Source organism: Muntiacus reevesi, chromosome 16 (genome assembly GCF_963930625.1).
Source record: "Muntiacus reevesi chromosome 16, mMunRee1.1, whole genome shotgun sequence".
Taxonomy (NCBI): Eukaryota; Metazoa; Chordata; class Mammalia; order Artiodactyla; family Cervidae; genus Muntiacus; species Muntiacus reevesi.
The window spans coordinates 34,036,907-34,051,782 of NC_089264.1; the positions used below are offsets into that span (position 1 = coordinate 34,036,907).

The window sequence follows — 14,876 nt, forward strand, 5'->3', positions numbered from 1 at the left end:
TATTTCTCTATGATGTATCTTTAATCAGGCACTTTCACAATCTGCTCTGTGTTAGAACAGGAAAGGAATACACAAAGAACAACCAATTATGGAATAGGTACAGAGTACAAGGGACAGCATACAACATGCCTGATCACTACTCCTCCAAACTATCAGCGTCATCAAAACAAGTGCATTCTGAGAAACTGTTACAGCCAAGAGGAGCCTAGAGAGATATGGAAACTCAATGTGATGAGATCCAGGAATAGAAAACAGTATTAGGTTAAAACTAAGGAAGTAAGAATTAGTTACAGAAAAACAAACAAAAACCTATTATGTTAAGTTACAAGGATAGAACATGTAAACAAACAAAATGTGCTATTCTTAAATAATATAGAAATTTAACATAATTAATTCACATATAAATTAATTTTTAAATGATTTATTTTTTATATAATTTATTTTTAAATATGTAGTAAATTTTATACAATTTAACCTTTTAATGGTTAATTCACATATAAATCATTAGAAGTTTGACCAGTAAAAATCACTATTTGGCTACACTTTGATAGCTCTACAATTTACTTAAATGTAATAAATGGACTAAAGTAGTACGCATTTAAAAAACATGCAGTAGTTAAAAGGATTACCCTATCTTTACTCCTGAATTAGTAAAACACAAGTCTATGCAAGAGCAATCAATAGCATTATGAAAAAACATTTCTGAAGTTAGATTACCTTTTAAATATCTAACTTTTGTATGTTCATATAATTATGCTTTTATAAAAACATATCTATTAAATGTAGTTTTTATGTACACCATTACCTCTAGTTCTATTTTCAAAAAAAGGCAAAATTTACAAAAAAATTTATATTTCATACAACCTAAAAGATATAATTATTTTACATACCACTAACTAAGAAAGACAAATGCTGTCAACCAACTGCAAGATGCGATTGATTATAAGAAGTATCCCAGTTTTGCAGGTATTAAAATGTTCATTTTTAGAATCAGTGAAATACAGTAGCTTTTCTCATGGTGGAAACATTTTTATTACACATTGTGCCAATTTAATTGGTGAGTATAGTTTATGGTACTGAATATTTGTGTAGTGCAGGAGAAAACCCTTCATTCTCTAGTTTTTATAGAAAAGTAATTTAGGTATTTCATATGGTAAGGTAAAATATCTTATTAATGCAATGAAGGGAGACACAAACTCCCCTAAACACTAAAATAAGTTAGCAAATGGCCCCCAAAATCTGATTTTTGGGGAAACAAAAATAAAAAAAATGGAAACACTGTTCCCTACAAGTTGTCCAACAATAACAATAATTTAAAAAAATACAAACAAACTTTGTGAGTCAGCTTTGTGATATGATTATTATTTTGAAACAGCTTACAATATATTAGTTTGGACTAGATCACATAATTATCAAGACTCCTATTGAATTCATCTTTTAAGTTACATTTTTTAAAACCAAAAAGGTAATTTAAAAAATCTGGGTTCTCTGTCAAAATAAATTAACACAGCAAGTTTATGTGCATTTCTCATTTAGAAAAAGATAGTATCTTTAAGATTTTATTCTGTTATATGACTTTTAAAAAAATCAATTTCTTCAATGGATTGAAAAAAAGAACTGTTTTCCTTAGGCTTTCTTTTCTTAGGTTCAAAGGTAATTGTTTTCTTGGTAAGTAAGTTCCAGATGATCAACATATTCTGAAATGTAGGAAAGAATTGGTATCTGTTGGTCTTAGAAGAAATTACACATGATTTGGTTTTAAGTTCAGCTATTAAAGTTCCTCTTGAGAATAAAAGCACTCTTGATAGTTACTTCACACATTAATGAGGCTGAGTCTCACAGGCAATTTTCTCTCTTCTAATTTAAGAAAAAAGTTAAATGTTCCAAAATCTCACTGATTTCTTTAATATCTGTATAGTAAGTCTAATATATATCATATCCCCGGTGATTTAATTAGCTACAGTGATATTAGCCATTCATTACAGAGTCACTATGGACATACAAAAACCCAAAGGTCTATGTTTGAAGTTCTAGGGATATTCATAAATTACACCTAAAATTCCATAAAGGAACTATACTAAGTATGTTCATATCCATCTTTAGGTTAACCAAAAAATGTGGAAGCCAGTATGCCTTACACATTTCATTATGCATTTATAGCACCTTTTGTTTCTGGCTTTCTAAATATACTAAACAAGCACTCTCTTGACATGGGTACACAAGCCAGACAAGTTTGGGGCAACCTAGACCAGGAGGAAGAGTGGAGTCAGGAACAAGAAAAGGCTCCAGTGCCCCACACCCCCAGTGATTTCCATGTAGAAAGGATGTTGGCCACCCTGGTAACCAGAGGTGGGAGGCATGGTTGGATCTACTTCTTCCCCCAGATCTGATCTTTTGATCAGAAGAAAATCTAAAAGATGCCCTCATGATGACTATACCTGTCAGTTGCATGGAGCTACACTGAAGGATTTTTCTGAGCCCGATTTACAGTGATAGGCAGCTGCCTGGGTAATGATGCTGGTGGATGCATTCGGGAATGACACACACCCAGCTAAAGGTGCTTTTAAGGAAGCCCTTGGCGGAGAGCCTCATAGATTCCTGCAATCTGGAGGTCCGAGCAGGTGGTGGGGGCGGGGGGCGGGGGTTGGTGTAAAGAGGACTTCTGCTTCCTGCAAGTGCTGTGATCCCTGTCCTTGCCTCAGATAACAGTGTTTGGTTGGGTCTCTGCCAGCTTCCTTTGGGAACTCCCTCTGAAAGGGCTATTACACATCCCCAAATTGGTATTAAGGATCACACATGCCTAGTACATAGCAGACATTCAGGACATGAACTGGAAACACTCCTTGTCCTCCAGGAGACAGAATCTCAGTAAGGGTCCTCCCACCTGTATCAAGCAAGCAGGTGCTGGGCTGGACCCCGGCATGGAGTGGGACTGGGATTGCAGTCCAGCCCTCGGAGGTGCAGTCTGGAGGCAGCCCCTACCCGTGGCTACTAGACCACACTGTCGGAGCTGAGAGAAGCAGCTTCTACTTCCTTCTTGGCCGCCTAGTGGCTGTGTGACCTGGGGCAGGTGAAAACCCCTTCTCAGGGTCTTGGTAGGGAAACCATCGAATTTCTCTTCTAAGCTGGGACATTTGAGAGTAAAAAGGGCATTGTAACATACTAGACAACCACATAAACCAGGGATGCTGCTGAGCAAACCAGGCCCAGTGACCCTGGACTCATCATTACGTGGGGGACTGTGCTCATAGTGCTTCCTGACTGGGTGCCAGTCTGCTCCTCGTTTCCCCCGTTTACACAAGCAGTTTGCATTTCTGCCTTTAGCATACAAGCTCATCATCTCACAGGGATGCCTTCAGCTGCTTGGAAGAACCCATTCCTCTGGGAGCCCTGTTATCCCAGACCACTGCTAAAGCAGCGACTCCCCCCACCCCCATGTTTTGACTGCTGGATGAGACCTTATGGTGACTGATGGCACACACTGTATTTTTAAGGGTCTGAGGAATTCAGCACTGCCCTCTCACCTGTGCAGGCACCCCAGCGAACATTCCCAGTGATAAGGCAGTGCCCTAGACCTCAGCAAGGATGCTCAGGCCTCCTGGAAGTCTGCACAGAGCCACCATGAGAGAAGGGCTGTGACTCATTCTCCAGGCCAAGCCTAGAGACCAGGGGTTGTCAATGAACAGCCCTAGGTGCCTAATTGTGGTGTTTATGAATGCTTGGAGTGTGCCCATTTAGCCTGCAACCCTTTAACATATGAACAAACATGGGCTTCAGAGAGGTCTGGGAAGTTGTCAAGGTTATCTAAGGAGAAGACAGAAGCTGATATTTGGACAGAGGACCCTGTGGGCTACACCATCCATGGGGTCACAAAGAGTCAGACACAACTTAGCTACTGTATAACAACAATCACCCTCATTCTGCTTGGCCAGAGTTTCACAAACTGTCATTGCTTAGTCGCTAAGTCATATCTAACTCTTTGAGACCCCATGGACTGTATCCGCCAGGCTCCTCTGTCCATGGGACTTCTCAGGCAAGAATACTGGAGTAGGTTGCCATTTCCTTCTCCAGGGATCTTCCTGGATCAGGGATGGAACCTGCATCTCCTTCAGTGGCAGGAAGAGGCTTTACCACTGAGCCACCAGGGAAGCTCTTCACAAAGTGTGCCAAGGATATATATATATAAGATAATTTTGGGTTACAGATGGTTATTTTTTTAAAAGTTTATATTTATCTGAACTAGAAAGAAACTGCAGCTGGCACATAAGACCTATGATTTTGCTTAGGATGGAGCTAAAGCATATGTTTAAATGAGAAAAGGTCAACTTTGTGAAAGTATTAGTAAGTGGACCTAGTACTCCTGAAGGAAGGCTAAATTTGGAATGTTGGTCCTAGCTTTGATTTGTAGGATGTTGTGTGGCTCTGGTCACAGCACCAGAGGTAGAGGGTCTCTGAGATCCTGACCTAAATATCTGTGCCCTGATTCATGTCTGCTCTGCCACTTTGTCCATGATCTTACCTAAGCCGGGAAAATGCATAATGAAGTGACCAGAGGGTTCAGTCTGAAGCCAGATTGAAAACAAAAAAGAATCCCAGAACAAGAGTGCCATTATAATCCTATAATTCTGCTTGAATTGACTGTGGCACTGATCTGGGCCTTGCCAACTCAATTATATTTACCGAGCACTCAAAGGTTTCCAGTCAACTCCTATATTACTCTGAAATTGAATTATGAAATAGTAAATATTCCCAAACACAATTTTTTTAAAGTATACTCACAGTTGCCAAACACTTTCCATTTGGTCTGCGTTCTGTTAGTCTTACAAATCCTCTAAAAAAATAAGCACTTTTATAAATGGAAAATTTATCAACTTCCATTTATAAACTTATTTAAAAATAAATTTGTGGATACTTTACAGTGCACAAAGTCAAATGAGAGCACATAATTTCTGGGCTTCTTAAACTAGGATACATGTTAGGAGCATGGGGCTTAACCAAGATAACACAATGTGTTGTCCTAGAGAATATAATTAATATAACAATACCTGCTAAAGGAAAAACTTTTTTGAATTACAATTAATTATAGAATTAGAATGCACCATTTATATCATTGTTATAATAAAACAGAATTAAACCATTTCAATGTCATGACTGAAAGAAGTGTGAGAAGTTTTTGTTAGCAAAAAAGCTCTGTGTATGAAAAATGCAAAGCAGTATTCAAACATGTCATTTCCAGGTTTCAGAATCCCTTTGCCTCCACAAAGCCAAACAGCTTCAGGCCTTATCTGCATAAAGTTTCATTTCCTCAGGCCTTTTGAGAAGATGAAATATGTACTAATAATAATGTATGAATTCTCTGAAAGAAAATACATTCTTAGAGGTTGTCTGAAAAGGCCTCTCTCAAACTTAATATTTCTGCTTTGTCAAAAGGCAGAATTCTGAGCTCTAACAGTCCTCATGAAGGACTGTCAGAGCTTCTAAAATCTCAAATCAATCACAACAAACCTCCCTATATATGACTGAACCTAATTAAAGTCTCCTGTGACATTTTTTTTGCTCTGATTTCCTACTGATCTGTGTTAGTTTAGTTTGATATATTAAGTCTTCTGCTAACTGCTATTCTATCTGCTTTCGCTGAGATATTTTATTACTTCAGTGAATGAGGCCAATATTAGTAACAGATTCTATGAACAAAGCCACTATGTATGTTATTTTATTAGCAGGCCTGGAGCAAAGAAACTACAATTCCTTTCCCATTTCCTTTTATAATTCAAACTAAGATGTCTTAAATATGCCTGCATACCCCATTGTGCCTAGCAGTAGATGGTCAGGAAACTACTGCTAAATTGGATTAACCTTCCAGTTTTCACTGAAATACATTATGATTGTATCTCAGCTGAATCTAGTCACTTGGATCTCTTTTAACTCACCTCCCTTTAAAATGTAGCTACACGAGGGATCTGCTGAGCACACTTCTGAAACTCATTACTCCTGCAACTCAATAACCATAGCTAACACTCAGAGAACTTATTCTGAGCCAGGTCCTTTTCTAAGTCTCTATGACTTTAAAATCCATTTATTAACTCATGTACTCCTCACAAAAACTCCTGCAGGCAGGTATTATTCCTATTTTACAGATGGGTTAAGTAATTTTCCCATGGTCCCTCAACAGTGTAGGCTGTTTCTCAGGTTTGATTTAATATCAATCCATTGTTCATGTGATGGCCCCACAAATGCGATGTTTGCTTATATTCCCAGTATTAGTTCTTACAGAAAAATTTGCTGTATGAAAGCAAATGATGTAGCTTTAAAGTGTTTTATCAAATAGCTTATTAAAAACTACTGACATATCTCTACTAATAAAGGATCAAAATGACAGATTATACAATTTAACCCTCACTCTCTTCTAACAGCAATGATTTGGAAAATGAAATCTATTTATCTGGAAGAGTGATGGCACTCTTTCCACAACTATGAAGGAACGCTCCCTACTGTCACCTGAAATGAAAGTGAAGCACAAGCCCTTTCCCTGAGGATGTTTTAACCTGATTTTCTTCTTCCTTCATTACACTCAGAGACAGCTAATCTGAACTGCTGGTTGTCCAAATACTGTCGGTATAGAATGCCGTATTTCAGGCTTTAAACTATTTTCCTTAAGTTCTCTGCTTTCACAGTGAAATACGTGTACTTCAAGCATAATCTTTGCTGAGTTCTACAATTTTCAGCAGGTAGAAAAAATCATAGAAATGGAAACTTACTCCCCCCTCCCACAATGTATTTCAGTTTGGAAACTGAAGTTCAGAGAAAGTCATAAAAATTCAATTTAAGAAAGATTTATTGATTGCCTATAGTGTGCATGGTCCTCTATTAGACAATGACATTCAGGCACAAAACAGACACAGGCGCCCTGGCCTCAGGTACCTTATAATCTAAATTAGTACAATACAGATTAGGAACAGTAGACAGACAAGGTACATGTCAACTTCCTAGAATCGACATTCAAGTGCAGTAATTTACGTAATCCAAAATGGCATCTAATTTTAAAGTCATTTATAAAATGCATTTGGCTTTGAAATCCACAGCACTTCAAAGAAAGAAATTAAGTTCCACTGCAGATAAAGTCACAAAGATGCAAATACACTGAAACTCTTAAGAGCATTATTAATGACTTTTGTTATTCTGGATCTTCTGTTTTCTTCTTATTATAGTTCGAAGCCTTCGTAATACCAGTTTATCAGACAGAAGCATGTCATCTTGTTGCTCTAGATAATCCAGTAAATTTTCAGTCCATTCAAGTGCAGCTTTATGGCTAATATGCTTCTCTGGATTCAGTTCTGTTTTTCTAGTCTTACTGGAAGGCTTGGTCTCGGCAGGCCTGGCCTGGTCCTCCACACATTCATTGTCAGTTAGGACCTGACAGCTTGAATCATTACTCCGAGAGTCAAACCACTGATCAATATTCTCAAGGTCAACATGTTCACAGTCTTCTGTGTTCTGTAAAACTGTTGCTAAGTTAGCTGCTAAAATGACTCCTTCATCAATGTTCATGCCTGAATTCTCTTCGGTACCAGGGAAAAGTTTTTTCCATGCTTTGGTTATGGTACTTGACTTTACCATGTTCCAAGCTCTTGACACTTCATAAATTGCATCTAACACTGTCAAATTCTTCCAGAACATTCTAGGTTCAATTCCTTCATCCATGTATTTCTGGAGAAGTCCTGCTCGGTAGTATCTTTTTACTGTGGCTAGAACTCCTTGGCTCATAGGTTGAATGAGACTTGTGACATTTGGTGGTAAATATTTCACAATTATTCTGCCGTCATCTGAACTCAACAATTCTTCACTTGGATGCGCTGGAGGAAAGTCCAAAAGGAGCACTGCTTTTTCTAGAAGCCCCTTGGATTTCAAATGCTTCTGTACCTGTGGCACAAAGTATTTTTCAAACCACTGTCTGAAAACAGAATGTTCTATCCACGCACTTTTTTGACTGAAATAAGTGACAGGAAGGTTTGAAAGGTCAGCTCCTTTGAATGCACGAGGTTTTTTCGCTTTTCCCACAACACAAAGATTAAGTTTGTGTAAACCAGTGGCATTTGCACAACACATTATAATGATTCTCTCTCTGCTTGATCTATAACCAGAAGAACTCTGCTCAGTTTCAAGAGCTAATGTCCTTGACGGTAGGCATTTCCAGAACAATCCAGTTTGATCAGCACCATAAATTTGTTCTGGTTGTAGACTCTCTCTCTCAACGAATTCCTGAAAGTTACCACAAAACTCACTGGCAGCAGTTTCGTCTCCTTTTAATTTTGTTCCTTTACCAGCAGCCTTTGGAATACCATGGCGCTGCTTGAATCGAGTCAGCCAGCCAGAGGATGCATTAAAATCACCTTCCATCCCCAGAGCATCAAAAAAAAATTTGGCTTGCTTTGCACAAATTGTTCCCGACACTGGAATTCCATCTGTTTTCTGTTGGTTGAACCACTCTATCATAACTCTGTCAAGTTCTTCATATGTGGACGACTTCATAGATTTACGTTTGGATACCCCACTTGTAGGATCTGAACTGTTGGCATAGTTTATTATCCTTTCTTTGTTCTTTTTAATATCACGAACTGTGGATTCACCAATTCCATATACCACGGAAAGTTTTTTGAAAGAGATGCCCTCCTCCAGTTTCTTAATAATGTCAAGCTTGTCCTTAATTGTCAATACCACGCGCTTTCGTTTCCCCAACATTGTATCTTAATATTTTAAAAGGATTACTACAACAAGATCTTTAACAAGTTAGATTTGGACACAATGAGATTTTAAAAAATGGTGTTTTAAGACCCCTTTCCTGCCCCACTAGGATCTAGATGGACAGTGTGTTGGCCAATTTCCAGGCCAAGCCTGTGTGACTCTCTTCACTTTGCTCTTTTAAAATTTACAAACTTAAAACAACAAAGACTAGCTCCAATTAATCCTATCTTCTATCTTGCTTCTCCCAAATTCAAGATCTTTTCATGAACTGTGATCTTAATGGTGATGATAACCCCTACTGGATTAGCAAGGCCTCTAAAGCAGTCCTACTGTGTACTTAATTGGTTTTGCATTCCTATGGGCGAGGCTCTATGTTAAAGGAACTAAGACACTGATGGATGTATCTGGAGAAACGTGCTGAGGAACAAAGTTTTTCAGACAGGACTTGCAAACTTAATAGGAAATTATAATGGGAAAACTCACCCCCGACTGCTGTCCTTGTCAGGCAGGGCATTGTATGGAATGCTGCCTCCCCGGGCAAGGACTGCTACAGGTTACGCAAGAGAATGATTATGGAAATCATAGGCAAGCAGAAGGCAAGCTGAACAGAAGGGAGCAGTGCAAACAAGGGTGAGAGTGGAGAAGCAAGAAACTTTGTACTTTAAAACACAAACTTCTACCTAATGTGTTTGGCAACTGAAAAGGGAAAAGGCTGACCAGAAGTAGTGTCACATGATTAAAGAAAGCATTAAAAAACAAAACAAAACAAAAAAAACTTCATTGGCAGAAATCAGGACTCATGGTAGAGAGTATGGGGTGGAAGGCTCAGTGAAGATGTTACAATAATCCTGGTGAAAGATGATCCTCGATGCGCCAACAGAAGCAGTTCTTGTCGGGGGCTGTATAGGCACTCCAAGCCTCCGAAAACCTAAAGGAAAATACCAAAAACATTTTTCGTTCAATATCAGGGTCTGTGGCATTACCCACACCTATCCTGCAACTGTGTTGAGAAAATTAACGCCTCCTATGAATGTGATGGCTAAATACAACAAACACTGCTTTGGGGCATTACACACACAGTGTCAAGGAGCGGGACCTGAATTGCCTACCTCCTGAAATTAAGAGGTCAGAGAGCAGCCGTGTTAGCGAGGGCCTTTCCCCGCAGAAACGCGGGACGTCTTTGCTCACGGAGAGGGAGCCCGGATTCCTCCGTGGACGCCAGCAACCAGGATGTCACCACCGAAGCCAGCCAGCGAGGGAGCGGGCGCTTGGCCCGGGGGACACCAGTCCGCGGGCCGGAGGCATCGCTCTCTCCTGACTTCGCGGCGACCAGACCAATCTGAGAGCAAATGGAGTCTCCCGGGGGAGGCTGACACCGGCGGCGCGGCGGCAGCAAGCAGCGAGCGTCGCCGCCGGAGCCGGAAGGCGGGGGATTAGAGGGCACGCGCGCGCCCCCGCAGGAACGTTGTGTCGGCGAGGGGGCGGGGCCTGCGCGGGCGAGCGCGCGCGGCCTGGGGGCGGGGTCTCGGGCGAGCGGGTGGGAGGAGGCGGGCCCAGCTCCCTTGGAGACTCCGGGCGCCGCGTGGGTTCTGCTAAGGGCCGGGTTGCTCCATTCTGCAGACTGCTTCGCCCGCCAGCAGGGAGCGGTGCAAGCTCACCTTGTCTTAGCCCTTTTCCCAGTGTCCCGGCTCTGTGGGCGAGGCTTCCCCTTACTCTTACGGGGAATAAAAATCGCACCTTCGGAGGGCTCGCGGGAAAGCTGCGCCGCCTCGGGTGCCTCGAGCGGGATGCGAATGGGGCAGGGCGAGCGCACGTGGAGCTTGTTTACAAATAGCTGCCCGGGCGTCCGCGTCTCGCAGCGCAGACTCCCGGGAGTCCCCAGCCCGCCCGCCAGGACAGGACGAACCGGAGCAAGAATCCCGAGTCAAGGTATAAGCGCGGGGGGCACGGCTGCTGGCCGAAGGCAGGGAGGCTGGCTCCCCGTGGGGAAAGGGGTCAGGCGAGGACGCAGGGCTTAGCTCTGCAACGTCCATCCGAGCGAGCCCCGGAGAGGTGGGGGCGCCGCCGAGGGCAGTCAAACTGCGCATTGGGTCTCCTTCCTGCTCCTGGGTTGCTCGTGGGTGAAGTCTGAGTCTCTGTAGAAGAGACTGTGCGAAGCTGACGGAGCCCGGGAGACGCGAGAGCCTGTGGGAAGCTCCCTGGTGAATTTCACGCCGCTCCCATCACTCTCTCTGCTTCTAGGTAGTAGTAAGGGAATTGCAATTTAACAAAGACTCCCGTGGTTGGTTTGAATCCGAGATACACTACGTTTCTATTTGGGCGTTTTAAACGGATCAATTGCGGGCACCTGTGCCCTTATAATTGCTGCGAGAGACCGTGCCTTGCCGGCGCTGCCGGACTCGCCTTCCCTAGAGAAGCGAGCGGGTGCACAGCCCTGCGCGGCACCTGTTTGCCGAGGACACGCCTGTAGTCTGTCCTTTATTACTCTTTTTTTGTACAATTTGAAAAAAAATGCAAGAGTCTTTTAGTTAAGCCTCTCGAATTTCTGAACATAAATGCCTAACCTTTTTCGTTAACATAAGGTAGCATAGTAATTAGTCATTTTTTTTGCAAAGGCTACTTTGTTGCCAGAATGTTTCAAGAGGGAACTGACCTGAGCAGTCTTAACATCGGAGATGATTTTAAGGCTTCTGACTCCCTGACTTCCTTGCCCAAACGGCTCATTTTCCTTCCTCAAAATCACAGTTTTGCCCCATCTGACGTGTTGGAGAATCTTTGATCCCCTAGTTATACTGGTTGTAAGTGGTTTTTGACAAATGTCTGCTTTTCCTTCCCCTCCCCACATCAACCAGTCAGTCTTGGTCCAGTATATTGAATAAAGTGAAACTTGGTGCTAGTTTAGTATCGTTTTTAAAAAGTTTGCCTCTTTTCTCTGATAGTCGTGGCAGAGGTGTTTTAGTCTCTGAGTTGTGTCCGACTCTTGCAACCCCATGGACTAGCCTAGCCTGCCAGGTTTCTCTGTCCATGGAATCCTCCAGGGAAGAATGCTGGAGTGGGTTGCCATTTCCTTCTCCAGTGATAGTTATAAGAAGCGTGAAAACAGGTGTATATGAGCTATGAAACGACATTCATTACTCAGAAGGAAAGGGAGCTGACATTACATGTAGCCAGAAGTTAGCCTGGATTCCCCCCCTCACAGCATACTGGTCCCCTAATATTTAAATAAAATGAACTCTGCCTCTTAACCTCTATCCCGCTCTCTCTCTGGGATTTCAGTTTCTTCCAGACACCACTTGGATCTTCTCTGTTTCTGCTGAATTCTCCAGCTTGCTGTTGTCTTATCTCTTATAACTGTTCCCTTTTCATCACCTTGTATAAGTTCAAATTTGGAACATAGCCCCCAGTTCTTGTTTTCCTCAGAACACTACTTCGTAGGAGACGGTTGTCTGCCCAAGACAGCTTTAGACAAGATTTTTTTCATCTAACAGACTTGTTCCTTTTTGTTGGGGAGAGGGGTCGCTAATTGCAGTAGGTACATCAATACATTAGCTCCAAGAGTAGGGAGACCTTAAAATAGAATGCATGTGAGCCTTGTTTTATTAAGAGACTGGCTGACCACAGGGAACTTCTTACTGCTAGTTCTTTCCATTGAGTGTCACAGCCCTGCTCTGTCTTGCTGTGTCGTCCTTCCCATTTCTCTCCAGCGTTTTTCTGTCTCAGGCTCCCTTCTGTCCTCTTGTTGTAGTAATCCTTTTAAAATATTAGATACAATGTTGGGGAAATGAAAGCGTGTGGTGTTGACAATTAAGGACAAGCTTGACATTATTAAGAAACTGGAGGAGCGCATCTCTTTCAAAAAACTTTCTGTGGTATATGGAATTGGTGAATCCACAGTTCGTGAAATCTTACAATTCTTCTTCCTTTATTACACAGAGCAATTTTATATTTGTATCTATTTTTCAGTTGTCCCTTACCCCGATCAAAAGACTCTTTACTCCTTGTGGAATTTTGCCATGAGTATTTCTTTCCTTCTGTTTTATGTACAGGGATATACCTCTGTTTTATGTACAAGGATGCAAAGCCTAAAGAAATGTATGAATGTATCAAATGTAGGTTGTTGAATGGAGATTAATCTGACTCTGAAGCATGTTCTGCCCACACTATCACACATGAAGTATTAACTCAAGCACATGAAAAGAGGAAAGTATCCTTGTGAGTTTTTTTTTTTTTTGAAAAATTAAAGTCTCGGTTTATTAAAACGAAACTTTTGACAATAACCTACCAAAAAGGCATTCTTGCTTGAGAGTACTTCTAAGTCTGCAACTGAGTTCATCAGACACAGCATTTGATTTATGGAATGTGGGTTTTCTTAAAACTACTCCAAATCACCTGAAAGTGGCTTATGTTTCTGACCATTTACAAGCCCTAAATTTATTCTTTATGCATAATAGTATTGCAGTAGAATAGGAAACCTCTAGAGTAAATTCTTGATTTTATAGGAATTGCATTTTAGGTTTCCATTTAGTTCATCACTAACCTTAAACACTTGAAGTTTTTGTTAAGATACCTGTAATTAACTACTCCAGTAAGCTTAGGATGAGGACATGTTAGCATCATTCCATATGTATTAAACTGATTTAATATCAAGTCATTATTTCTTTGTTAATTGAAAATCTTACTGCCAGTGGGAAATCTGTCACTTAAAAAAATGTACTGTTACCTATTTTAAGGGACATAAAATATTAAGGGAAATTTTCAGCTAAAAAATAATTTGGGGGTGTGTTTTAGTGCTAACAAGCTGTAAAACAAGCTCTAGCTGGGAGTCAGGTAGAACTTATTATAGGATTTGGGTAAGGTGATTTTTAGAGAGGTTTAAAGAAAGTGAAGAGTCTGTTCTTGGTTGGGTGCTATTAGAAAGCAGAGGCAATTTGGCTATTAGGCATCTTCATTTTTACTCCGGAAGCCAGAGGAACAGGCTAGAGTACTCATTGGAGAAGAAGCAGTCATCAATAAAATGAAAGTTTGTACTTTGAAGTCTCTTTTAGCTGTAAAGTTATTTTACTGTATATTGTAGATGAAAGCTTAAATTATTCATTTTTATTATAAAAGTTTTCTTTTAAAAAGTTAAAGGTGGGAACACTTTCCCACTTAAATTTCTTGACACAAGTGTGAGGTCAGATTGCTCATTGGAAAGTCCTTTTCCTTTAAAAAAAGAAAAGGTTATGCTATTGAAAGGTGGCTTACACTCTTGTGTTGTATAGATGCTCAATAGGCTTTTAGGACTTCCCTTGTGACTCAGCTGGTAAAGAATCTGCCTGCAATATGGGAGACCTGGGTTCTATCCCTGGGTTGGGAAGATCCCCTGGAGAAGGGAAAGGCTACCCACTCCAGTATTCTGGCCTGGAGAATTCCATGGACTGTATAGGCCATGGGTCACAAAAAGTCAGACATGACTGAGCGACTTTCGCTTTCAAGGGGCTTTTAAACTTAATTTTGTTTTCCATGTTTCTTGGTTGGCTGGCGGTAGATTTTTAGCTGATTGGCAGTATAGGCACAGATAAGAGAATGAGTTCCTGGGAGGGTAGAAAAGATTTAATAGGGTCAGAAGAGAGAAAATTGCTGGTGGAAATGTTAAGAGTTAGGAAAGTGTGTGGATATAAATTGAAGAACCAGTGAATTGCTGATTGATGTCAGCAATGTGGGTGGGGGATTTGAGTGAAATGACATACTGCCCACCTTCCGTTTCCAAACTTGCCCAGTGTCCAGCTGGTCTCTGGAGGAGCCCACAGTTCTGTCAGGTGGATCAAGTCAGGTTTATTGAGAGCCTCAGGTGCCTCCCTCTCCCTGGCAAATGAAGCTTCACGATTTCAGGCTCCTCATTCTTCTTTAGCCTACAAAGTCTTCTCCTTCTTCTGTTAATCTGTACATCTTTCAAGCTCTAGTTTGTCCCTAAAGCTGAGTTTTTCAAGGTTCCTCAGAACTTATGGATGAGAATCACCTGGGGTGTGACTTAGAGATTCTGGTGCCCACTCCAAGGATGAAGCTCAGGAATCCTTATTTTCAGTGAGCATCACAAGTGATTGTAATAGGCTAAAGATTGAAAGCCTTATACATTGACAACCACTGTGAATGAG

The 14,876-nt window shown here is 41.2% G+C and overlaps 1 protein-coding gene across 1 annotated transcript; it reads right to left on the bottom strand.

Moving 5' to 3' along the window:
- Positions 1-6,817: 6,817 nt before the first annotated feature.
- TIGD2 (tigger transposable element derived 2) lies at positions 6,818-10,156 on the bottom strand. Its single transcript, XM_065907501.1, has 2 exons — positions 9,852-10,156; positions 6,818-9,670 (listed from the first exon to the last, which is right to left on the bottom strand). Exon 2 carries the CDS (start codon positions 8,737-8,739, stop codon positions 7,162-7,164), a length of 1,578 nt encoding a protein of 525 aa, XP_065763573.1. The 5' UTR covers positions 8,740-9,670; positions 9,852-10,156; the 3' UTR covers positions 6,818-7,161.
- Between the last annotated feature and the right edge of the window lie 4,720 nt (positions 10,157-14,876).